The sequence below is a fragment of the Anser cygnoides genome, chromosome 14 (genome assembly GCF_040182565.1).
Source record: "Anser cygnoides isolate HZ-2024a breed goose chromosome 14, Taihu_goose_T2T_genome, whole genome shotgun sequence".
NCBI lineage: Eukaryota > Metazoa > Chordata > Aves > Anseriformes > Anatidae > Anser > Anser cygnoides.
Window position 1 is genome coordinate 3,143,056 of NC_089886.1, and position 25,941 is coordinate 3,168,996.

A 25,941-nucleotide genomic window follows, 5' to 3' on the forward strand; every position below is an offset into this window, starting at 1 on the left:
GGGGCAAACCACAAATTTATACAATTTACATTATTTTCTGCTTTCCTTGTTTAGATATTACTTCCATGTTTTGAAGGATGTTTTTTAATATCTCTTTCCAAGGATTTAACCCTTTTAAAGCATCCTCAACTTGATACTGATTCCCTTCTAGAAAGTAATTATTATCGCACTAGTTCTTTTTGTGTTTATTTTTTTTCCAGTGCAATAGGTATGTGCTGCTACAGGGCAATCTGAATTTAGTCCCTGGGCTCTCCATGCTTTGAGAAAGGCTTTTGTAAGGGACCATATGGCCAAGTAAGACCGGACATAGTTTTACTGTGCTGGATTAAGAGAAAATAGGTCTCTGTTGAAAGGTTTGACTGCAGTGTCTTTGTCACTTTTCCCAAGCCAGCATGGTTATAACAGATTAATACCATTGTCTTCTGAATGCTGAGAAGGGCAAGACAAAAATGCTTCTTGTTCCTATTTTAAATTCTGTTGTTCATTGAATCTTTAACATTCAGCATTTCAAGAGGAAACAAGAATAGATTAAGAGATAGCAGACTGGCTCCCAAATGAACACGAGAGTAAGTAGTTTTCTCCCCACAGGCAGATAGTATCACTGCTTACAAACACACACCAGGCATTGCCATGTTGCTTAGCCCTGCTACTGAATATTGCTGCTTGGCTTGTTTTGGAACGGGCTAGAAAAATGTGACAAAATGCCTGGGAGATGAGCCTTGGGTGAGCTGGGTGGGCTGCCACGGGCTGGTCCCACGTAGGTGCTGGCTCCAGCTGATACGAAGACAGTTTGTCCAACCAAAAAATATTCCCAGGGCTCCCATTGTTCTCATTGTTTTCTCTTTCTCTAAAAATCCTTGTGACTCATGAGCTACAACAAACAATTTTATGCTTGAAAGAATGAAGGGCTAATAGTGCTGGCTGGGAAGGAGGAGAAAACCCTGCAAGGCAGCGGGAGGGACCTGCGCAGCCCTCCCCGGGGCACAAGGGCGGTGGAGAAGGGGACGGTGGCTGGGGGGGGGGGACCTTGGCCAGGAGGAAGGAAAGGTTTTGAACCAAAACCTGCGGAAAACCTGTCATCTGGGCTTCCAGAACCACTCCCCCGTCCTTCATGCTGCGAACCGTCGCTGCACAACCGCAGAAGAAATTCTGCCCGTCGCTCAGAGCGGCGCTTGGAGAGCCCGGCGGGCTGTGCGGATACAAGGGTGTCGGGGAGGATCTCAGATAATTTAGTTTGTAAAAGGGAAGAGGTAACAAACGTGTGATTTCAGACAGGCTGGGGCCGTGTGATTCCCACCCCTCCTGCCTGCTGTCTCGCCAGCACACGCGTTGCGCTTTTCCGCATGCACTCGATTTTGAGCAATGGGCTTAATTTCTCTTCGTTTCCTACCCGTGCTCTGCAGTGTGAAGGGCTTTGGAGAGGTTTATTTTTTTGCAGAAACTCTCTGGCTATACAAAGGTTTGTGTGCCTAAACACAACCCGTGCAAGGGCTGCCATCGTCCGCACAGGACCCTGCGCCGTCCCCGGGCTCGTCGCAGTCCTCAAAGCTAATTAAAAGCAGCGCTAGACGAGTGTTTCTTTAGTTTAGATTTAAAGACCAAAACAGATTCAGCTTCTTGGCTCTCGCCCAGAAGCTGATTTCATACAAGTGGAAAGCAGTTACTGAAGGATCTGAATTTGATGTTTTGGGGTTGGTATTTGGGTCTAACGGGATAATTGGCAGCCTCAGCCCCGCCGAGCGGTCGCTGTAAAAGCGCGGCCCTTGGGAGAGCGCGTAAAGTGGGAGCTGAATAGCGGCGAGGTCGGTGGCCCGCTTTATCAGAGGGGTTTGCAAGTGAGTCAGAGAACCTTGAAATCGATGCGGGGATTTCGCAGAAAGGTAGCGGAGAGGCGCGGAGATGGGGCCGACGGGCAGAGGAGGCCGAGAAGCGGGCAGGAGCCGCGGGAGGAATGCGCTCGCGGTAATGGAACCGCCTGGGAGCAGCGCAGCAGGGGAGTGCTACGGCACGGCGGGGGGGTGTGGGGCCACCAGTTTGTCACGGGGTGACCCGTAGTGGTGGCTTCCAGGGCTGCGGGCAGGAGGAGGCTCCGTCGGTAAGACGGGGATGGCAGCGCAGCGGCTCCCGGCGCGTGGCAGGGTGCTCATCGCCCCGTGCCGTCCGGATGTCGTGGGGCACGCTGGATCACAGCTTCTGGTGGATGGAGACCCAGGTCCTCCGTGGGGTTCAGCAGCCACGCATGAGATGCTGTGCTTTGGGAGGAGCCGAGTCCAACTCCTGCCTTCCAGGTCTCTGCCACAACCGGAGGACCACCCTTCCCAACCCAGTCTCATGTGAAGTGAAAACCGAGGATGTCAGAATCGCAGGATGTGTTATTTCTATTTAAGTTAGGGTCTGTTTTGGTTTTTTTTGAGAGGGAAGATCGATACGGTTTTTGCTTCGCTATAGCAGACTTCAGAAGTAACAACAGATACGAATGTACCCGCGGGTAATGCGATGGCTTCGGCGTCGCAGCGACTTCTCGTGGTCCTGCACCTCCGGGACTGGCTGCCAGCCCAGCATCGTGCCCGGCTGGGCTGAAGGCATGGGGAAAAAACCGAGGCAGGTGATACGGGCCTGTCCTGCCGGTGAAAAGCCAGTGCCAGGGATCACTTAAAGGCCTGCAGGGACAGGAGCTCCTGACGAGCCTTGGAAACGGAGCTGAAGCAGAGCGGTCCGATGCTGGGAAAGGCTGCGGCAGCTCAGGTGCCCGAGGCATCGACGTGACCATGTGGCCAGTTCCCCCGGCGCGGGGCGGGCGGCAGCGGCCCCCGAGACAAATTGTCAGTTCCTGCGGAAGGGAAGAAACAGTAAACAGTGCTATTGAGGGAAAATTGCTTGTTTTCTGGTACACAACTTTCTCTTCACCGCCAGGTCCTCAGTTCATCAGTGCCCAATTTATCCTTTATTTAGTTTTCATAAATAATTCAGAAGAGTTTGAGTAGAATAATTGAGTCTTTTCCCAACCCTAATCCCAGACAATTCAAAACAAAAAGACATTTAGATTACAATTTGAGCGTATTAGCTGTTGGGAGATTTCCAGACAACTGATCTGCTTTCCTTTACAATTTCTGTGGCATTCTATCATTTCTAAAGTGTTCTGCTTTGATAGTTAATAATTTGAGCATTTCCAGTTCTTCATGAAAAGACAGAGGCATCATTGTGATAAAGTGCTGGCGTGCTCGCTGCCTTTGGATGTGCGAGCTTATCTGTTTTCCAAGAAGGCCTAAATAAATGGAGTAGTAAGATTGCAAATCCAGCCTGCGATGCGCCTTATCATCTTCGGGGAAATAGATACAATCGTGCTTATTTGGCTTAAAATTAAAACTAAGCTTCCACGCCGATGTGAGCTGAAAAGCCGGAAGGGATGAATTTGGGGAAGACTGAACGGAGGAAAAGGCGAGCCCGTGATGTGCGCGGGGAAGAGGGGAGAAGCCGTACAGAGGGCTGATCCGTCGCTGCGCTTTCAAGCATGCAGGCTGCGAGGTGCGGGGCTCGCCAGGAGGGTTTTGCATCGCTGAGGGTGCGGTGGAGGCTCCGTGAGGCCGGCCCTGCGCGGCCAGAGGCTGTGCGCGGCCTGGACTGCTGAAGCCGTGACGCAGCTACCAGCCAGGAGCGAGCTGAAGACGTGAGCTGAGAAGCGGCTGCAAGCACAGCCAGGCGTGTGTGGTTTCGGACGTGAGGATCAGATCGTTTCACTCTGCCTGGGGATGAGGCCTGGAGGGGAGATGCGGGGTTTCCCAGCACCCAGGGCTGCGGCGATCTCTCTCCCCGCTGTGCCAAAGCTCTCCCATTATCCGCGGCACACACACGTCCATCACATCACAGCCAGTTTGCCGGGTTCCCAGCTCCTGGGGCTCGCTGGGCGACTTGGGGCATGCCAGCGCAGGTCTCCGTCTGCAAGAGGAAGGCAACGGGACGGGCTCTGCACGGTGTAAGTCCTCCGTCACCGCCTGCCCGTGGTACTGCGACAGCGTCCCCATCGCTGCACCGGTGTCCCCATCGCTGCAGGTTGATGCCCTGCGGCAGGGCCCTGCCTGCACCGCCGGCTCCCCGCTCCCTCCAAAAAAAACCTGGGAGTGGAAATAGCCCCTTGCCCGAGCTGCGGTCCTGGCAGCGCAGACACGTCGGGCACGGGGCGTATTTGCACGCTCTCTTAGCAGATGAGCTGCAGCGGGCTTACTCTGTTTATTTCTCGCTGCTTGATACGCAGACGCGTGGCACGGGAAGGATTATGACATCTTGCGTGCTCCTTCTCATGCTTAATTAGCGTTTATCTTAATCTTTTTTTTTTTTTTAAATTTCTCGCACTGACAGCATAGTAAAACGCTACTGTGGCATTCATAAGGAGGAATTTGTAGCACGCAGACTTAAAGGAGCTTGATCTTTCTCACACCGAGCCTAATTCTGCCGGCAATGCGTAGGCTGTTCGTTCTGGCTGTTGAAGGATGCTCTCAGGCTGGGTCTGGGCAGCTCAGATCGGCTTTGTATAGCTGCAGTCAACAACGTCTCCGAGCAGGTGCAAGAGGAGGAAGGTACCAGTGCAATTCAGAGAGGTCCCAACGTAGAAGGGGTTGGTTGTTGTGTTTAGCGCTAGTTGGGTTATCAGCTGAGGCTCCGAGGATTAAACAAACTGACCTAAATCCTGGTCCCAGTGGTCCTGGTGAATGGCTGGTTTCCTGCATCTCAGCCGACCGGGTTTCTGAAACGCTCCCCAGGGCGAGTTGTTGTTGTATCGGGAGTGTAAAGCCCGTGCCGCGTCGTTTGTTGGGTTCCTCACAGCGCAGTGCTCGCTTTGGGGACAGGCACTGCGAACAGATGAAACGGCGCTGCAGAAAACACCTGGTCCGACCCAGCCGTGGCTGCAGCTAGACGGTGCCCAAGCCCGGCTGCTGGCACCGCCGCTGTTATTCCGGCTAATAGCAGATGGCAGAGAGGAGAAAGCATCCATTCTCATTTACAATTTATTTTTACTCCGCGAGAGACGGGATTGCTCAAGCCCTTGCTGTCAGGCGGTGTCTGGCAGGACAGCCTTATTTACCGTGATGGATGTGTTTGGGATGCTTTTTTTCGCGGCGGTGTGTTGGGGGAAGGCTCTGCAGGGCCAGAAGTGAGATGGAGAACAAGCGCGGTCCCCGTCCGAGGGGCTGGCGGATTTTCGTAGAGGAGGGCTCCGGTGTCAGCCTCGGAGGAGGTTTATGGGGTCAGGAGAAATCTCCGTGTGTTTCGCTGCAGGCTGGGGCCGCGTACACGGGCATCTCTACCACCACTTAGCCGGATATTTTCCTGCTCACTAAACAAACCGTAGACTAAACTCGAGCTTAGCCCTCGGGAACAAGGCAGACAATGAAAGCGGAAAGCGGCGTTAGAATTCGGTGATGCTTTGTGCTTCCACTGACCCGTTGGGCAGCCGGGGAGCCCCCCAGGATGCTCCAGCTACTGCTCCAAGTGGATATCCACCCAAAAACCGGCCGCGACGGCAGCCAGCGGTGGCAGCTGGGTGCCTGCTGCGAGCGTGGCTGCTCTCCTGAAAGCAGCTGGAGCTTTTTGAGGCAAAGCCGTGCCGTGGCCGGGCTCTGCTCCTGGTGCTCTCACCGCAAGCACAATTCACAAGTCAGCCCCCAATGGGCCTCCCACCGATCCCGGCGCAGCATGTCTGGGTTTAGCTGCTGTAACCGGGAGCCTCTTGAAGCCCTCGGCTCACGGATATTTCTCCCTGCTGGTAGTGGGGTGGTTTTTGCGGAGCAGGAAGGTGATCTCTCCAAAACAGAGGCAAGCAGAGGTGGTGGCAGTGCTTGGCAGAGGGGGTCCGCAGCAGCCAAGGATCTTTGCAAGGGGCAGCGCTCGGAGCCGAGCATCCAGCCCTGCTCCGTGGCCCTGAGGGTGGCTGGCGCTGGGTGTCAGGGCTTCAGGCCAGCGGGTGCTTCGGGGAGGGTGCTGCCGGAGCCGTGGGCTTGCTTTGGGGCAGGTTTGCTCGGGGACAGAAGGGCAGGCAGCCACGTGCGAGCCGTGGGCAGGGAGCTCGCCGGCAGCGCCATGCCGGTGCCGAAACTGGGACAGGGTCGCCCTCCGAGGCGGGCTGCGCTGCTGTGCCCGTGGCTGTGCGAAAGCTGCTCCGCCTGCGTTTTAACAACGATGATTCATAGGGGGTTTTTAGAAAAAAAAAACACAAACAACAACACGCCACCAAAGCCAGACGAACGCGTTTTGTGTGAGAACGGCCCGCGTGGAGGGGCTTCTGAAGGCGGGGATGGCAGAGGCTGGGCGGATTTCTACCCGGTGGGGACAGGAGGGTGCCCAGGGCACCGAGGGGGCTGAAGGGGACACAGAGGTGCTCGGGGCAGTGCAATGCCTCTCCCGCCGGCAGCTTCAGTCCCGCCAAGAGAAAATAAAGCAGCATCTGCCCCAGCAGGGCTGAATGTGGTTGAAAGCCAGCGGTTGCGAGCATCGATCCCCTAGGAGAAAGTAACCCGTCATTTCCCCAGGTTGACACAGCGAGTCCGCCGCGCTGTCACCCGTGGTTATCCCCAGCTCCCGCCCCGAGCACACGCACAGAGCTTTTGTCAGAGCCCCTCACCCTCCCCGTGGTTTGTTTCCCGGCGCAGGTTTTCCGCACGGATCTGATAACAGCCATGAAGATCCCCGACTCCTTCCAGCTCAGCCCGGAGGAGTACTACGTCCTGGCCGACCCCTGGCGCCAGGAGTGGGAGAAGGGCGTCCAGGTCCCCGCGAGCGCCGAGGCCATCCCCCAGCCCGTGGTCAGGTAAGCCGGCGGGTCCCCTCCGTGCCACGGGGGGTGTGCTGTCACCTTCCCTGTCCCCGGGCGGGCTGCTTTGTCACTTGTCCCCCCGGACGGCCAGGCACGGTGCCGAGTGATTGCGTTGCTCCCGGGCGGCGCAGAGGAGCCGTGCCAGGCGGCCCAGCTCCTCGCCTGCTTGTGGTTGGGGAATTTTGAGAGGATCTGATAAAATCACAGGAATGTTTAAAAAAAAAAAAAAAAAAACACAACAGGAAGCCAGCCAGAACGTCAGCATCTGTCTGCTGATGGATGCACCTCCATCTAGGAGCACCGTGGCCGTACATCACGGTAGGGGTGGTGAAAACGGGATGGGAGCACAAACATTCAAGGACTGGGAAAAGGAGCCCGGCAAACAGGCAGGCGTCTGCGGGACTTTGCAGAGACGATGCCGATTGGCCTGGAAGGGAGTCTGGTTCGCTATTTTAAAATGGGGAACCGCGTTTAAAATAGACCCTGCAGCAGCTGCCGAGGCAGCAAAGGGCCGTGGGTGCGCCGCTGCCCCTGCTCCGCGCGCTTGGCAGAGGGGAGCGGCGGCGGCCCGGGTGGCGAAAAGGTGGTGCCGTTGTGGTGCTGGGGACGGGGCCGTGCTCGGGGCTTCGTGCTGCTCCCCGGATAACGGGGGAGTTGGGCCAGGCGCTGGCCCCGGCGCAGGCACCATTTGTCCGTGGTGGCGGCAGCTGCTCCCGCAGCTGCCGGCCCCCGGTTATGAAGCAAACTTTTGTGTTTGCTCCCCACCCCCCCCCCTCCTCCCCAGGGGAAAAGAGAGAAAGAAATGAAACTTTAATGAGTCTGAACACATCAAAAGGGAAGTTGTAAAGGGGGCTGTTGAGTTGATTTAATCCTTAGGAAAAAAAAAAAGGAAAAAAAAAAAAACTGCGTGTGGAATATCTTTTTTTTTTTAGTTGTCTTTGATAGCTAACCGCAGTCTGGACTCATAAATGCTCTGCTCCCCAGCTGAGGGCTCGCGCTGGTGCTATTTCCAGCCGAAAAGTGATAGCTTGGCACTGCCGGGGCCGGAGGTGCCTTTTTAAAGCCGACCCGGAGAGCAGCGTGCGTCGGGTGGCGCTGGGCATCGAGGAGCTCTGTGCCGGCTCCTGGGGCCAGCTGCCCTGCTTTGAGCCCCTCCTGGCAGATGTGCACCTCTGCTCTGCCCCGCGCCCTTGTTTTTGGGGTATCCTGGCACAGCTCTGCCAGCTCCTGCTGTTCCCACGCAGGGATGCCCCTAAAGGGACGGAGAAATACATCCCGTGTGTGTGGGAGAAGCTTGGCCCCGCAGGGGGCTCTGCCCGCGGGTACCCGGCAGCATCTCCCCGTAGGCAGGGCTGGAGCCCTGCTGAGTCAGGACGTGTCCCACCTTCCCCTGTCCGCACACCACAAAGGTCACTGGCCCTCTCGGATGCTTCTTGCTCCCTTCTCATTTTCTGCAGGTGTTCGTGCAGCTTGCCTGTGTGTGGGTTTCGGTGTTTTTCCCTGAATTTTCTCTTCAAAGGCAGGCGGTGCATGTCTTCTTCGGGTCTGCCGAAATCGGACCCGTTTTCTGTGACTTCCCAAGGACACTTGGTAGTGGTCCCGGCGCTTGCAGCCGGTTCAGTGAGTCCCTGCAGCTGGTCTGTGATGTGCCCTGGTGATCCTGGCTGCTCCTCCGGGGCTGCTGCAGGCTCGGGTTGTGCAGCCACATCCCTGGTTTCCACACAGGAGGTATTTTCCACTCGTACGATTCCTCCTTGCGTTTCGGTTTGCTAAAATACTCGGTGCTTTAGACCAAAGTTATTCCCGCCCCCGTTGCCGCTTGCTGATTCCGGGGTCGTTGCCTTTTGCGCGTTGAGCTCTTTCCTGACAGTTTGCCGCCTGCCACAGCCTCTCCGGGAGCCCCCTGTCCCGCTCTGCATCCCCTGCTGAGCGTCGGGAGCTCCCTCGTGCTTCCCGCAGCAGCCAGGTTCTCCGTGCAGAGCAGAGCCACGTCACGGAGGGTCTCTGCTCCTGCTGCTCACCTGCCTGGGTCCCTGCCCAGAGCCGCGTCCTGCATCGGAGGGGAGACGGGAGGCACGGCAGCGCAAGGTGCCTCCTCCCTGATCCAGCCATCCCTGCTGGCCCGGCAGCAAGCAGGGCCTGAAGGGCTTTGTCCTCAGCCTGGAGCCTGCGCGGGACATTCCTGCCTCCCCAGGGCGATGTGAGGGGAAGGGAGAGCTCAGGCCCTCATCTCATTTTCCAGCGGTGTTCGCGGCTGCACCTGGGTTGTGGCCACGGTGCATGTCCCAGGGGACAAGCAGCGCTGACGCTGCCAGGTTTTTTTGGCCAGGGCAGCAGCTCTCCACAGCAGAAGGCACGGCGGAGCCGGCTGTGCTCCTCCCAAAGAGTTCTCCCTCCGATGGCACCCCTGCCCCGAGGGTTTTCCCGCTGCCGTCAGCGCTGTGATAGAGGGGGCAGCATTCGGACAGCCAAGGACGGATGAAAACCGCGGTCCCCTTCCTGCCTGCGGGGTTAGACGACAACTCTTGCAGTTGCCCTCCTTTGGGGAAGCAGCAGGTAGTTCTCACGGAGATGGCTGCATTTCATCCGCCTGCAGAGAACAGCTTTATAAGGCCCTACAGCTCCCATTTGCCTTGTTCCTGGCTCAACTGCTCGGATTCGCCCCCGTCCCAGCACGCGGATCCTCCCGGCAGCAAGGACCGGACCTCGCTGGCCCTATGGGATCCATCACTTCGGTACCTCACCCCATGCCACCGCCTGGGTTTCCAAACTGTCCTTTTCCCCCATCCTCAAACAAAAAAAACCACAACAGATCCTCGCTGGGTCAGCTGCAGGGAATCCCAGTTCCTTTCCCTGCTGAGCAAAGCGCACAGCCCCTGTTTTTTTACAGACCGAAGCCTGGAGCCCGGCAGCTCTCCTCTGCCAAGGCGAGACCTGGCGCAGCCCCGGGGCTGCCGCGCTTGCCGGGGGCAGCGTTTTGCTTTTCTGCCACGTCTCGGAGGGGTAAAACAGCGATGCAACAGCATGCTGCCCGTGGAGAGGAGGCAAGCCACGCCTGGGAAATGCATCCCGAGCCCATCTCCTGCGACCCCGGGGTGCAGAGCCTGGGCAGGGGGTGGGCTGGAGCCCCCAGCAGGTTTTGCAGCGGAGGGTGTGAGGGCTGCTTCCCTCTCCAGAGCTGCGTCTCCCCCTCCCCAAGGTGTGCTGTTGTGTGCAGCTGCTGCCGCCGCTGCTCTTTTCATCTCTCGCCTGGGCGCTTGGAAACGAGCACTTCCTACCCGCCCGTTGCCTCTAGGTTTTGCGGATCCCAAGCTGAAAATTAGATTTAGAAACGTTTTTATTTTGCTGGAGCTCGAAAAATGTCAAAGCTGTGGGTGAGGCGGGAGGGAGAGCGCCGTGTTTTAAGGAACGCTTCCCCCGGAAAGCAGCCGCCTGAAAGCTGCCTTCACCAAGAGCCACCTTAACGCAGGGGGTGCTCCGTAGGCTAGCACAAATCGCCGTGCGGTTGCGTGGAGGGCGATGGGGGGAGAGGAGCATCCTTTGGCTCGCTGTCCCCCTGGTTTGGTGCCCAGGGCCGGGTGCCGCCGGACATGCGGCTGCTGCCGGTGGCCACCCACACGGCAGGGTTATCGGGCGGTGCAGGACATCAGATGTTTCCTCTCCGCAATCGTTTCTGGCTCATCAGTGCTTAAAAAGGGGTTTATTTCGTACAGCCTGAGCATTGCCCAAAGCTTGATGGCCTCCAGCGCGGATAGAAAACCCGTTTGGAGCCGAGTGAGAGCAGGGGAAAGGCGGAGGTACCGGCAGGGACAGGCTGAGCACCTTGGGGTCACGGTGGTGCTGGGCATCCCTGGAGGGTCCCCAGGCTGCCGGGAGCAGGCAGGTTGCGAGCCCCGGTGCAGGCAGGGTGGTTGTTGCACCGATGGGTGAGCCCAGGCGCTGGGATTGCCGTCCTGAGTCACTGGTGCTGAGCCCCAGGCTGGTGGGGGGCACTGGTGGGTGCTGGATGCCAACACGGCCACCTCAGCTCGGCTGGAGGCTGGGGGCTGAGCAAGGTGAAGCGGCGGCACCGACTGCAGAGGTACCCCAACGCCTGGGAGCGTCGGGGTGCGGGTACTGCCCTTTACAAACGGGAATGGGGAGCTTTGGGTGAACTGCCGGAGTCACACCGTGGTGAGCTCTGAGGGAAGGTGCTCCTGGCTGCTCCTGGCTGCTCCACGGTGCTCGTGTCGGGCCGGGGAGCCCTCTCTGTTGCAGCAGGTCTGGCGAGCCCAAGGGGGGCTCGTCCCTCCCTGCCGGAGCCAGGCACAGCAGCACGTGGCGAAGCTCACGCAGCAGAGAGCATCCCTCCGTGCAGCACTGGCACCGACCTCCGATTCGATGCACCTGTGTGGCTTCTAATTCCTTCCTTATTTAATGATTTAACGTTTCTGGCAGGCGGTTCCTCCCCCGAGCTGACAGGGATGCAGGCAGGATCTCGAGGTGGCTCTTGGAGCTCGCGCTCAGCCACATCGGTCTGTACCGTAGGTTCTGCTTCCTGCGAATTTGCACACAGCAGGAGGACGAGCAGGAAGGCTGCTTCGCGCTGGCAGGGCTCCCAGATATTCTTGGCGTCGCGGATCCGTACTTGTGTCATCGCTGTGGCCCTGGTTTAACAGAAAACAGAGAGTGCTGTGGCAACAGGAAGGCGCAACCTGTGTGCACACGAGCGGGGCGAGGGCAGGGGCACGGACGGGAGCACCGCCGGGGAGCGGCTGCCGCATCGGAGGGGCACTTGGCACAGTCCCCCTCGCTTCCCCCCTGTCCCCCCGCGTCCCCCCTGCTCCCCCAGGACCCCAGGTGCAGGCAGAGCAAGCCCTGGCTGTGCCGCGCGGTGCAGGGGCACGGCTGGCTGTGCCGTGGAGCTGCCGCCTGTTGGCCCCACGGCTCGAGGAGCTGCCCCAGCATCTCCGGGAGGCCCTGCAGGGCTGCCGGCGTCGGGCGGTGCCGTTCCGTGTCCTGGCTCCGTGACAGCCCCAAGGACGGTGCTGCGCCACGGCAGAAGGGAGCAGGAGGCACCCGGAGGCTCTGCTCGCAGGGAGCATCCCGGAGACGAGCGGGCTGCCGCGAGCTTGTGCCAAAACGTTTGTGTTTCCGAGCCAGAGCGCACTGCGGGGGCGCAAAGCCAAGTGGTGCCCAGCAGCGGCTGTGGGACGGGGGCACGTCCCTGCCCTCCGTTCCCCCTGAGCCCCCGCTGATCCCAACGGGGCTGGGGGCACCTTCCAGAAACCCCAGGGCACAGAAGGGGCGACTCCAGCGAAGGGATTAAACCGGCCCCCAGCAGTGCAGCCCCACGAGCGCCGCCTGGACGCCACCTCCCCGTCTCCCCCCGCGGCTGCCCAGCGCGGGGAGGGCTCGCGGCGGCGGCGTTGCTCCCGGCGCTGCAGGAACCAGCACACGGTGTTCTGCAGCTCCAGGCCGGGCCGAGGCCGGGCTTCCTTCCCTCCTTCCCTCGGCCGGCGAGGCGGGCTGGCTGTTGACTCATCGGCAGCTTCCCTTGGGCTTTGCTGCAGAAGGGGCAGGCGGGATGCTGCAGCGGTTTGTGTAGCTCTTGGAGCAGCGCTGTTGTTTTAACATCAGCTGCCTTTTCTTTTTTTTTTCCTTCCTTTTTTTTTTTTTTCATCCCCTCCGGCTCGTGGTGAAAAACTGCGTGAGCTCCAGGCTCGCAGACGGCCCGGCGGCGATCTTACAAAGGGCTGGTTCTTGGGTCCGCCGTCCCCGTTCCGCGGCCGACCGTCCTGAGGTTGTGCTCCGCTCCAGAAATACAGGCGCGCTTCCCTTTCAAGACCCGAGACTTGGGTCTGATCAAAAGAAACACAAACCCCGTCTGCTGCGGGCCTGAACGTGGAGCCCACAAGCCCTGGGGGGTGTGAGTGGGGAGAGGAAGGCTGGGCAGGCCCCGCGGCCGCGGTGGGGATGGAGACGGCCGGGCTGACCCACGGCTCAGGAGCTGGCCCGTGGAGCTTGCTTGGTGGAGAAGAGCAAAAAAAAAAAAAAAAAGCCCCAAAGTCCTCGGTAATGAAAGCTCAGCGGGCTGCCTGTGTGATGCTGCTGCTGGGAAGGCGAGGGTCCGGTGCCCGTGCAGCCCCATGCCCCGCAGAGGGCTGCTAACGCCCCGTCAGGTCCTGCTGAGCTGGGTTTGTCTCAGGAGCTGGGGATTTTGGGATCCTTGCCCTGGGAGAAAAGTGCAGGAACAGCAGCGTGGGATGGGGCAAAGCCCTGCTTTCGTACCCAGGGCTTGGAGAGGGAACGAGCCTGGTTTACTTTCCGTGTTACTTTCAGTCGTTCTGGTTTTACGGTCTGTGTGACAAAATCTCGTGTATGCTTTCAGCAAGTCCCCACCTTTATTAGTTTGCTACGGGAAACACGTTAATCCCGCGCGTCCTTACCTAATGCCGGGCCACTCGGCCTCCTGTTGGCAAGGTTTGCTAATTCTCCCTGGGGATGTCTGGGGGCTCTGTTGGACCAAGCAGACGCACGGAGCGAGCGGGCTGGGGTTGCGCTGCTCCACAGAGAGCTTTGTGGAGAGCTCGGGGCGGGGGGGGGCTCGGGAGCCTGCACCTCTCCCTCCATCACCTCCCTTCTCCACCCAGGACCAGGGATTTCGCGTGCAGCTGGGCAAACCCTAGCCAATCTGATCGCTGCTGCTTGTAGCCGTAATTAAATCACCCCGTCGTGATTAGTGCGCCCAGCGTCCCCGTGAACCGTACAAGGAGACCCGTGCGACAGCAGCGTGCTACCCAGAGCAACGCTCAGCCCCGTGCCCTCGCCTTCCCTGCGAGCGTCCCGGTGCTCAGCACCCGCAGCTCCCTCGGCAGGAGCAGGGGTGGCCACGGGGATCCCCGGGCTCGTGGCCCCGCACGGCTCGGAGCCGCGGCGGGCGCAGGGCTGCTCGCAGCGCCGCGCTCTGCTCTCCGTTAGGAGGTGGGTACGAATCAAAGTGGAGCTGTTTGCGTTACTGAAATAATTGCGGAAGCGTTATCTGGCTGGGCTAATTAACTCCGGCTGCTTTAACGTTAGCAGTTTGGCTTAAGTTGCGTGAAGAAGCAACAGTTTTTGTCCTTTTCGCAGCGAGGAGACATAACGCTCACGTGTCCCTGCCTTTACTAGCAGCGATTCCAAGACTTGAAGGACCTGAAGGGGAAGGAGCAGAGTGTCGGTGACCCGTGGCTGTGTTTGGCACGCAGCGCTGGGCCCTGGCGGGGAGGAGAAGGGGGAGAGCAGTGCCAGGGTGGGGGGAGAAGCGCAGGGATGCTCCAGATGCTCCAGGAGCAGCGTGCACCTTCTGCTCGCAGCCCAGACGCCGCCTTTGGCTGGTCAAGCAGAAAAAAAAACCTTCTCTTGGCTGTTAGGGGGGGCTCTGCAGCTCTCTTGCTGCACCCCAGCGCTTGTTTACTGCCACTCTCCTCCGCTCTGCTTAGGAATTATTTTCTGGGCACCGACTCGGAGCTGAGACCTAAATAATTCATCTGTTGAGCTAAGGCTCGGTGAGGTTCAGCCTGGAATATGAACGTGAGAAAGGCAGGAGCATCAGCGCTCTGGTCTCTGCCCGGTCTGCGGAGTATCAGGCTTTTTATATGGTGATAAACAGCTCAGGAACGAAATTGGAAAAGCTGCCTGGGTTTAACAAGATGGCTGTTTAGTGCCTCCTGTTCCCTTGTTTTCCTCCCTTTAACACATCAAAGAGGAGTGAATCACTTTCTCCTTAGAGGATTGCATTATTCCAGGGGCCTGGGAGGACCCACTCTGGTCACAGGCTGTTGCTGGAGGAGGTTTTAGCTGAAGAAGGGGGAAGGGAGAGATTTTCTAATTGCACCTGTTAATTGCAGTTCGGAGACCCAGCTGCATTTCTGCGCGAGTCCCAGGACCTGCCTGTAGCGATCCCCACCGCCAGCAGCCTGCGAGGGGCCACCCTACCCCCTCCTTCCCTCGTGCTTTGCAATGAAATGGGGCTCTCGGGGGGGGATTTGCAAACCCGGGCGACGGGGCCACGGAGCCAAAAAGGAGGATTTTCCCAGCCGAGCCGTGCACGGTGCCAGCAGCTGCGAGAGGAGAAGGCTGCGCCCCGCAGAGCTGCGTGGCGGCGACCGCCAGCGGCTTGTGAATGCTCTCGGGGCCGATAAGGATCGTTTGGAATCGGCTCTGCCTGGAAAGCGCTGCGAGTCCGGAGTTCAGCTGGGAAAAACAGCAGCCGAAGGGATGGCGGGGGCAGCCGCACCGCGCCAGGCTGGTACCTCCCTGCCAGGGGACACCGGGGTCCCTGGCACCTCGGGGAGGTCCCTGGCACCTCCTGGGGGTCCCTGGCACCTCCTGGGGGTCCCTGGCACCTCGGGGGGGTCCCTGGCACCTCCTGGGGGTCCCTGGCACCTCGGGGGGGTCCCTGGCATCCCTCGAGCAGGACGCGATGCGCATGGTGCGCAGCCACCCGGGCATTACGTCACCTGCAGCCACCCTCACTGGCTGCTGGTACCCGGAGGGCAGGACGCTGCTGCGAGCAGCATTAACCCTTCCTGAGCACCCCGGGGTAGCACAAAGGGACCTCGGTGGCGCTGAGCGATAGCCACGCCGGTGTTTGTGCAGTCAGGGGGGGATTTCTGGGCGTGGGGGGTTCTGGTACAGGAGCTTGGCACGTCTTCCTGGGGCCAAATGCGGATTCTCAGAGCCGCATCGAGTGTTTTCGCCGTGCCTAGGGGGTTTGGAGCAAGCCCAGTCGAGGTGCGGGTTATACCAGGCAGAAGGAGGGATGAGCTTTTTAAGGGAGGTGGCAAGTGAAAAGGGAAAATGTTGCAGTCCTACGCTGCAGTGGAAATTTCGGTCAGCTGGGGACCCCAGGGTTGGGACCTCCGTGGGCTGTCCACCGCGCGCAGCAGCGGCAGAGACAAACCGTGGGGTTACACGGGGCTGCGTGCTTGAGTGTGGATGTCCGAGGCAAGGGTGGTCACCTGCAGCAAGCTTTTTTTTTTTGTTAGGATTGTGCTCGTTACAGGCGCTGACGCCAGGAGAGCCTGCCCGTGGCAGCGCGGGGCGCAGCCGAGGGTTCCCGTTCCCCTCGTCTGCCCCCCGGGGCTGAGCCTGTGCCCGCGGCCCCTGTTTCGTACGCGGGCATTGCTGGGGGTTTGCAGTGGTGGTTGCCAAATCTTGAGGGGTTTTGGCTCCAGCAGCCTGTCAGGAAATCCTGCAAAGTCTTAATTTTCTGAGCACAGCAGGGCCGGCTGAGAACAGGGCTCCCATTCCGTGGTGGGTTGGGAACAACGGGTTTTGGGGACAGTGGCTGCCGAGACATACCACAGGGCAGCTCTCCTCCGTGGGACCTCCTCCTGTTTCTGCTCCGTGCCCCGGGTTTCACTCTTACCCTCTGGTTTTGGGTTTCCTTCCATCCCACTGCCTGTGGTGCCTGCAGCATCGTCTCCTGAGGGCACAGCCGCCCGTGGGCACCGGCACCTGCATCCTAGAGGTGCTGGGAAGCCGCTCATCCGGCCGGGCCGTGCCATTTTCAACCCCCGGCCGGTTAATTTAAACCCTAACCACTTTAACACTTCCTTGGCTTTCCCCTTCTTCTTCGAACCGAGCTCTGGGAGTGTAGTTTTTGGCTCGTGCTTTTACAGGCTTCAACAGGAGGCATAAAAGTGGAATCACTGGGCATAACACCCCTCGGTAAATCTGTGCCCGGGTACGCTGAGGATCCCAGAGCCCTGTGCGTGGTGGCAGCCGTCATCGCCACGAGCCCTTCACCGCCCTCTGCCCCTCTCCCCGACACCAGCGGGCTCCTTCCCCACCGTCTCACGCTCCGCTCCGCCATTCAGAAGCGCTAGTGCTTATAAAATCTATTAGTTTAAGTTTATAAGAAGATTGGGCATCTGGTCTGAAGAGCCCGCGAGACGCTATTTTAATAAACAGCAAATGAAAATTGTCCCTTTAAATTGCAGGATGCCTTTTGAAAGTTGGAGTGTGCCGCAGGAGAATTCCCCCGCGAGCAGAGCTGGCAGTAATAACAGTATCAGCATCCTCTGAAGGTTGCTGGCAGAATTATCTTTCCACTGACTTTCCTAAGCTGATTTATTTATGGACACTGGACCAGACTAATTTAGACTGGAATGTAGGTAGCAAGAAGATGACTGACTAAAGCCTCCGTTGTGATAAAACGGAGCGTTTTGAGAAGCGAAACGCTGTTCAGGATTGTTTATTATTTCTGCCTGGTATATTAAAAGGGAGAATATAGAAAAAAAAAATGCATTCTCCCTTCAGCCAGCTGAAGCATTCGGTTTACAGAGATGATTAGCCACGGGAATTGGCCGAGTGTGTTTTATCACCGCGTAATCTTCTCCTGGGATGGATGCGATCCCCAGGAGTGCCGGGGTCCTCTTACTCCTTTCCCTCGAGTGCCCTTGAGGCCCACTTGCAGCCTCGTGGCCTCGGGCTTGTTGTGCTGTTCAGCCCGATCCCAGTTTTCAGCCCCTCGTTAAAACAAGCTCCATCAACAAGTTGATGCCGATCTTTCTGAAAGGCCGTGCCTCCGGCCGGCTGAGTGGGGGTGACACGGGGACACCACCAGCGTCAGCGCTCTGGCCGGGCGAGAAGAGGCTTCCCCCGCAGCTGTGTCCCCGCGGTGATGCTGAGAGGCGGTGCTGCGCGGGGTCTGCAAGGGTCCCGGCTCTGCTGAACCTCCTGCACGCACGTCTGCGCTGCTCCCTGCTCCGGGGGGCACGGCCTCGCTCGCGTCTCCGCCATCTCAGCCCGGTAAAAGGGGGCTTTCTGCCCGAGTACAGCCTCAGGGCCAGCGCGGAGGTGTCCGCTCGGGGGTGTTTTAAAGCTGCCGTGCTGCTGGGGCGGGGTGGAGCTGCTCCGCGAGGTGCCGGTGCAGTGCCGGTCAGCTCTGTGGCCGTGCTGCTTGCTCCTCTAGCGTTTTCAGTTCCTGCTTCGGCACGGTGCGTCCTCTGCCCACCTTCCCGGTTTGGAGCACTTGAAGCATTCCTGGGTCCTGCTATGAGTCACCGCGGCCTCGTGATGCTTTCTGTTCCCAGCCAGGGGTCACGCTCGGTGCTTTCTCTTCTCTCAACACCCCCTGCACACCACGGAGCCTCGGAGCCTCAGGATCTTGCCTTGTCTGGGTGTTTCCTGACACATCTCGCTACACGAAGCTGTTTCTCTGTGCCACCACCCTCTCATTTAGGGTGAGAGGTGGCTTGGGGCACCTCGGAGCACGCTCTTGCCTTTGCCTGCTCTGGTTGGGTTGGCTGTGCTGGGGCTCCCCCCGTGGGGTCCCCTTCTCCGCAGGGCAGCAGGAGGAAGGAGGCTGCCAGGGGTGTTCCTTTGTCACCGTCACCATTTCTTTGGAGCGTGCCGGGGCTGATGGCGTGCTCCCAGCCCAGCGCGTCTCGCCTCTGACAGCCTCTTTGAACTGAGACCAGAGATGAATGGCCAAAGCAGCAAAACTCTGTAGGAATAGGAAAAATCCCCCAGAGATGCCCGAAGTTCCCTTTGCGCTGTGGAAATCTCGTGCTGGAGCTGGCCCCGAGGGTGGCTGCCGGGCAGGGCACGCAGCGGGGCTGGTGAGCTGCCAGCCGCGCACGTGCCATGATAACAAGGTCCCCAGCACCACGCCTGCTGCTGCCTGGTTCTGCTTTTTTAAAAAGGGGGAAATGATCTAGGTAAGGCACGACGTTTGGCATGGAACCGGCTCCCCGAGTGAAGCTGCGAATCAGCAGCCCGGCGCTGAGGGTGCCACGGGCACCCGCTGCCCGCCACCGCCCCGGGCACAGCTTGGGCCTCTCACCTCGCCTCTCGTCTCACTCCTGCCGTGCCCCAGGGACAACACGGGGCATTAAACCCTGCGATTTTTTAGCCTGGCTAAGAGCAGAGCCTCCAGGGCCACCTCCTGCGTGTCTGCAGCTGGCGGCGTGTTGGCGGCACCAGCACCAGCAGGCTGCACGGCCGGCAGCTCGGGCGGCACCGCTCCCCGGCTCCGCTCCCCTGGCTCCTTCCCACAGCTGTAACAGAGCACTCGGCACCCCTGGGTCGTTTTCTTCTCGACAGCTTCGAGCTCTCTCCCGTAAGGCCTGGTGTGCCCAGGGCCTGATGCTTTGCAGAGCGACCTGGAGCCGGCTCATGGAGGGAGGGTTTCAGTTCTGCTGGCACCAAGGGGCCCCGGAGTATTTTAGGGGGCTGGGAGCTCCTTAGAGGAGAGTCCCGAAGCTCGATAGCAGCACGCTTGGTTTCAGTGTTATTACTGCTGTCTGCATTAAATACAGGCTTTCCTGAATCCCCAAGCCCTGTCCTAGATTACAGGCAGCTCATTTTAAAATCTGGGGACTCTCAGAGCTGTGTTTTCCCGGCCTTATTTTCAGATCCTGAACTGAGGTTTGGAGCTGTCCCCGGGGCGTTGAGGCATATCGTGATTTTCAGTTTGCTGGTGGGGAGAGCAAGGCAAAAAGGTTGATTGCTTTGCCGAGGGTCAGGCAGCAAGCGGTCAGAAAAGCTGCACAACCCCTGCCCCGAAGGCTGTGCGGGTGCAGGAGGAGGGCTGGACCCTCAGGCTTTGCCCAGCCGGGTTTCCAGGCGAAGAAGCCGCTGGGAAGGGACGGCGTGGAGCAGCACGTTGCTGCTCTCCTGTTTTCCTGTGTGTTCCTTTGCAGCGTTCTCCTGTGTCCCCACGCGTGCTGTTGCAGTGCTCCAAGCCATCGCTCTGGCCGTCGGGGGATGCTCTCCATGCCGGGCGTCCCGAAGCACGGGGCGAAGGTGGTGCTGATGCGTGCAGCTCGCTCAGCCCGGCTGCCTGCAGCTCTTGCACCCCAGGGCTCGGTCTCCCAGGAACGGGAGCTGGAAAAATGCTCCGAGCAGGCAGGGCTGTGCCCGGGCAGCCCGTCCGAGCAGCCCACGACCAGCATCCCACCCCGGTTGTGTCCCGGGCAGTTAGCAGCAGGGGGGAAAGCTGTTGTGGGGAAAGGGAAGTCACTTATAATTGATATATTTTGGAAGGATGAAGGGTGGAGAAGGGGAATGGCCCTTCAGGGCGTTTTTCTCGTGGTTCGCCAAGTGGCGGTCCCGCAGCCTCGTCGTGCAGGCGCTGTTGGGGTGTGTGAGCGCGGGCTGTATGGGGACAGGCTCTCCGTGTGGCTCACGGTCGTGTAACCAGGCTGGAAACGTCCAGCCCGGCCACGGCTCCCTGTGTTGTCCCGGGCAGGGGGCAGGATGCCCGGTGTCGGAGGGGCCGGGCGCGGGCAGGCGCAGCGTGGGCACGGCGCCTTGCTCGGCTCGGGAGCCCATGCACGTGCGAGGGAGGCTGCTGCCAGCGGGCGTGCGGCGATGCTTGCGAGGCGGGACGGGAGAAAGGAGCCGCGCGAAGTGTACAAATGGCTTAATTTCTCCCGGCGTGAAGGGAAATCGTGTAAGTCCTGAAAAGCGAGCGAGTTCCCGCAGAGACCCCGGCACAAAGCCTCCCGGCCGCTGCTTCCCAGTGGCGCCTTTGATCCGCGGGGCTGCGCCGAGCGCGGGGGAGCAGGAACCCATTTGTTCGCAGTGAAAGGCATCCGTGTGGCTTCAGGAAGAATGAGCCGCAGCGTCAAAGCCTGCGTGTGGCAGCGATACCCGTTTTATTTCGGCAGTGATTGGTGTTACGGGACCAATTTGTGGAGGGGAATAGACCGAGGCAGACGGAGGCACGGGCCAACGAAACAACCCCCTGATTCCCAGACCAGTAAAAACAAATTGACCTGCATCGTGTGCTCATATGCTCATTTAAGCCTCTGCAGAGGCACTTTTTGGCAGCTTCCCCCACCAGCACTCCTTGAGGTGCTGGGGGCCGTGGCGCACGTCGTGGCTGTCACCATCACGGTGGTGTGCCGCTGGACCAGACAGAAAACTCCTAGCCCATGGGAACCGGGCATTTATCAAAGTCAGAAGTGGATATTTGTCTGCTTTTACATGTTTTTTTTTGTCTTGGACAACATCAGAACTGTTCCCGAAAAACTGAGCCCGGGCCGTTTGTTTTGGTGCCGTGTCCTGTTTACCCTGGCACGCAGCGAACCCTTCCCCTTCTCATGCGCGGCAGCTGCACAGCCCCGCTACCAGCAGCGAGAAATGTTTTCCCCCCGGTGGAAGCAGCCTCTGACCCCTCACACACCCCAGAGGTCCCCTCCTCCTCTCTAAGGCCTAGCAGTGGACGCTCCGCAGGCACTCGCTGCCGGTTCCCTTCCCATTTTCAGCAGCTCCTCGCCTCCCTCCCGCCTCGAGCGGCGCTCGCGTTCCCCGAGTCAGGTTGTCAGTGCCGTGGCTGCACCCTCCGTGGCAAGAAACGGGCCCTTGGGCTTTTGTGGTGCTTTTGGGAGCTCTGGCTCTTTCTCAACCTCTCCTTTCCTTCCAGGATCATTCCCCAGCTGGAGAACTCGCCTTCGCCGGTTTCGCCGAGCAGCCTGCCCGGCTCTGAGATTTCAGAAGCCACGAGGACGTACTTGCAGGGAGTGAGCCGCTACGACCTGGACGAGCTCGATGCCTGCTGGTTGGAGCTGGTTAACATGGAGCTCAAGGAGATGGGTAAGTACCACAGCCATTTCTCCTCCTGCCTGGGCTGCCTGCAGAGCGGGCATGAGGTCTTTTAAGTAATCGTGTGGAAGAAAAGGCCTTGAGGAAGAAACCTCTGTTCCGGCTCTCCGGAAGAGGTTACGCGGACTGCACGGGGTCTTGAGCGCGTTGAATTGCCTCTTGCTCGCCTCGGGGCTTTGGGACGTGGTGCGAGAAGAGCAGAGCAGAGCGAAGCAGATGGCGGTGGAGCAGAGCGGCGTGCAGGCGGCGCGGGGCCCTGCTGCGCGGAACCAGCAGATCCAGGGCACTCACAGCTGGGCTGTTCGTGTGACCGTGGTCATCTCCTGCATGCTCCCTGCAGGAGGGAGTTGTTTGGTCAGGGTGGGCACCACGACCCCGACTCGTCCCCCCTGGGCTGGCCAGATCTCCAACCGGACAAGGGGAGCCAGGGGAGAGGTTTCCCACTCCAAACCTCTGATTCTCAGAAGTGCCGGCCCTGGGTTTTCTCTCCCTTCCCAGCTGTCTTTAAATACCACAGCATAATGTTGCGTGCTCTTACATCACCGCGCATTTTTAAGATCCATTAGTGCTGGGTGCAGGTAACCGGGCTGGGAATTTGGCCCCCGGCGCTTTGCTTAGCATGGTCTGTTGGGCAGATACGTTGGCACAGGCACCGGGCGTGCGGAGCTGCCAGACCGGGGAGGGATTTTCCAGTCCTTGGTAGGTGAGGGCTGCTGCCGTGTGGTTGCTGCTGCACAGGTAAGAGTGACAGAGGGATAAAACATTCGCATTTTGAGCACAGTGAAAGCTGAAACATGCCTGCACGGAGCGTTACTCCCGGCTGCAAAAAGGTCTTCGAGGGTGGCACAGAGCATGTTAGCGAGTGCTGGAGCAGAGACGATCGCACAGTGCTGAAGGGGATGGAGCTCGGGGTTGCGGAGATGAAATCCTCCCTTCTAGCCGCTTCCCCCTTGTACGAACTTCATATGTCTCCAGAAGGGCAAGCGGGCAGAGATTTGGCTCCTCCGGCTCCGGCGGGTTAAATTTGGCTCGCTTTATTATTTCTTCAAAGTATTCCCTTACAGACGCGGTGCCTTAAATGGTTTTCAGATGGGGAGCCTCCGCGCTGATTGATCGCTCGAAGGCTGAGCCCGGTGCCGCCGCATGGGGGGGAAGCAGGCGGGGATGCTCGGGGAGCCAGATGTGCGCCGGCCGCATCCTTCCCCTGCTCGCAGGTACCGAGCCGTGTCAGCGAGAGGCTCTTGGCTCTGCCAGCAGCGGTGTCGGATTTAGGAGGGGAAGCCTGAGCGCTGTCGTAGCCGCCGGTGCTCAGCTCGGTGCTGGGTGGCACCGCGTGCCTGGGGACACGCAGCAGCCGCCGATGTCCTCTGCGATTTTGAGCGAGCTGCATTTGTCTTCCTGCAGCTCCCTGCCATTTATCAGGCAGTGAGCTTTCACAAGGATGGTCCTTTGGGGGTGTGTGTACAGCGCCAGGCTGGATGGGACCGTGGTGTCTGATGAAGCCCCCCGAGTCCTCTGCAATAACCCACCGCAGATGGTAATAACTAACCCGGGGGACTGCAGCAGCGGTAACGCAGGGAGGCTCACTGTCCATCAGCAGATTTCTCCAGTCCATTTCTGTTGCTGAAAGAGCGCTGTAATTACTGTCTGAGCCTTAAATATGCTGGCAGCTTGGGAAAACAGTGCTTGCTGCGTGAAATCCACTGCAAACGCCGCAGCCCGCAGCAGCGAGTGATCTTGCCCTGTCCCCCAGTGCCCCCACCTCTCCACCAGGGCTGGCTCCGGAGCACTTTCCGCAGGTTTTCGCCCTTTTCACACAGGTTTTGGTGGGTTTTGATTTTTTTTTTTTGCCCAGGCAACACCTTTTTCTGTCAATATAACTGATGGGTTTTGGTGCGCATAGAGGAGAGAGCTGGGTCTGCCGAGGCTCTGTGTTGAGCTCCCTCGGTCAGAACAGCAAACCCATCGCTGGTCACCTCCTGGGCCTTGCTGGGCTGGAGGCTCAGCCCCCTCTGCATCATACAGGGATGGATCCGTGCTTCTGGTCCGCAACAGGGGGGGGACGTGGGGTTTGTGCCCTTCAGCACCTAACCCAGAAGACTGCCGCACGCATAGGTTGGTCTGGAGGGGGTCCATAAATAGCGCTTTCTCCCGGAAGCCCTCGACATTAACGACACGCTGAGATTTCCAAACGAGCTCGGCTAATCTCTGAGATCATTAACATGACTTAACCGGAGAACTGCTGCCTCTCCTCCTGTTCGGAGAAGTCAGAAGTTATCTCCCAGCGTGGAGCGATAGGCAGGAGTTTAAATCCCTCCTGGGCGTTCGGCTGAGCTGTTGTCATTGGGCAGCGCTTGGGCACAGTGTGTCATCCTCCAAATATTTAATGACAGAGAAGGAGCGTGATCTCTGACTGGCTCTGGAGGGGTGGCGGGGAGGAGAGCTGGAAAACACCTATTAGCTCATCCGTGCTGCGAGCGGCGCTGATCCGCGTAGCGCATAGCGCATAGCGCATAGCACATGCCTTTTCCAGTCCTTTTTAGGTCACCCCCGAGATGGAATTTTATCACCGGGATCAGATAAACCTCCAGATAGCTCCGGCGATCCGCAGCCTGCTGCTCCTCCCTGGGTGAGGTGGGCAGCCTTTCCCTTTCCCAAAAGCAGGAGCTGCTCCGTGCGAAGCAGCTTGCAGTGGCTTTAACCCCTGCCCGCTAACGTGTTTCAGCAGCCGGGGCTGTGCTTGGGAGAAACGCGCTGCTTGAAGGGCTGCCGTGTGCTGGAGATGAAATCAATATTTAAGCAAGCCTAAATGTTTTATTTGTTGCTGCTGCAGTACGAGACGGTGAAAGAAGTGGGTCTTGAAGTTGTCTGAGTGAAACCCCGAAGCAGATTTATGCACATGTCACCCGCGGCAGCGCAGAGAGAAGCCATGCCATTAAGACTTCATTTTTTTTTTTTAAATTAAGATTTTATGCTGTATTTGGTGATCTCCACTAAATCCAAAGCTATTGTAAGAGTGGGGCTAGAGAGACTTCAAAGGCCTGGGCTGAAAGATCCCTCTGCAGTGATCGGCACTTCATAAAAACACACGGAAAATCCTAAAGAAATTGCTAAAAACGTTGCCGGAATCAATTTTGCTGAAGGCAGAATATGAGTTTCTCAGTATTCCCTTGACTTAATCCATATGGTGTATGCTGCTCACATATGCCCACCACAGTTTCTATCTTGGGAGCTGGAGGTGTTCCTGTTATTTTATGGCAGGAACATGCAAAGGTCACATTTATTGCTTTTGAAGCTCCAGGGGGAATTCATCACTGCATACTTGAGATATGTCTGTGTACTAATTAGATCATACCTCCCTCGGCGGAGGTGAGGTTGGTCAAGTAGGCACGGAATAAACCGGAGTCGGTGCAGGAACCCCGGGGAAGACGCGCTCATCCGAGCAGAGGCTGCCGGCAAATATATGGGCTGGAGAGCTGGGGTCTGTGGCCAGAGGCTGCCCTGAACTGAAACATCGCTCCCCGTTCCCTTCTCCAGGATGTGGGGACCCCGTTTTCCCCCGAGGCAGCGTTTTAGAGATTTGGGGCGATTCCTTCAGCGCCACCCCGGTGCAGCTGGTCCAAAGATGCCGGGCTGAGGGCCACTGCAGTCGGGACCAGTGGGCCGTAGAGGGGCCACCTCCCCTTGGGGGGGATGTTTCCCAAACCCAGCTCGCAGGAGGATGCACAGAGCCCTGTCCTTTTTATAGCGGGATCCATTTCCTTTAATCACCAGCCCAGAACCCCCCTTTTGAGTGCCTTCCCTGCAGCCCGGGGGGGCTGCCGATGTACAGAGGCTTCGCCGGAGCCCTCTGCCACTTGTCCCTTGTGCATGACGGCGGTGGCATTTCCATCCCCCGTGCGCGCACGTGGGTCTCTCCCGTCCCACAGCTGCCCCGCGCTGCCCTGCTGGCTGCTGGCCTCTGGGAAAAGCTCAGGCTGTCCGTAATTCAGGGGCTGTTCGCTTGGATTCCTCCTTGCACGAGGAGTCACTGGAGCAGCGCGTGAGGACCCGGGGCAGCAAGCCCCCACCTCCCAGGGGTGTACCGCCAGCAGGAGGTGTTCAAGGTGCACCAGAGGCACCTCTCTGAGGTAAAGCAGTGCCCGGGGGGGCAGATTCGGGGCTGTTCTCAGCCACCCCGGTGGTGTCAGGGACGAGGACTCGCCTGGCCGCGGCTGTCCCTGGGCTCTCCTGGGGGGACCACTTGGGGTAAGAAAACCAAATTGTAACCCAGGCTCGCGCAGTGATCCAGACTGTTTTGTGTGATAACAGCCCTGGCCTTTAAGTTATCTTAAAGCAAGGAAAGCCGAAAGCATTTTCAGGTAGCAGCTCCGTAAGCTGTGGGCAGAGGTGAAAACACCCCAAGCCTCTGGAAGAAACCCGATTTTATTGAACTCCTGCTAGGATCGGGTACCGCAGCAGAGCAGCGCTGAGGGGTGGAGGAGCGGGGCTGGAGATCAGCAGCACGGCGAGCTCCGGACGTGTCGCCGTCACCTTTCTCAGCCCAGCCGGCTCGG

At 58.9% G+C, this 25,941-nt stretch overlaps 1 protein-coding gene across 3 annotated transcripts in view; it reads left to right on the forward strand.

The window, feature by feature from the left end:
* The window catches only part of JADE2 (jade family PHD finger 2), a 68,458-nt gene that overhangs the window by 12,696 nt on the left and 29,821 nt on the right, over nucleotides 1-25,941 (forward strand). For all 3 annotated transcript variants that reach the window (XM_067005584.1, XM_013175850.3, XM_048057086.2), the window contains 2 exons: nucleotides 6,645-6,802; nucleotides 21,207-21,376. In XM_067005584.1, coding sequence (XP_066861685.1) covers nucleotides 6,645-6,802; nucleotides 21,207-21,376 — 328 coding nt within the window. The remainder of the gene's footprint in view (nucleotides 1-6,644; nucleotides 6,803-21,206; nucleotides 21,377-25,941) is intronic.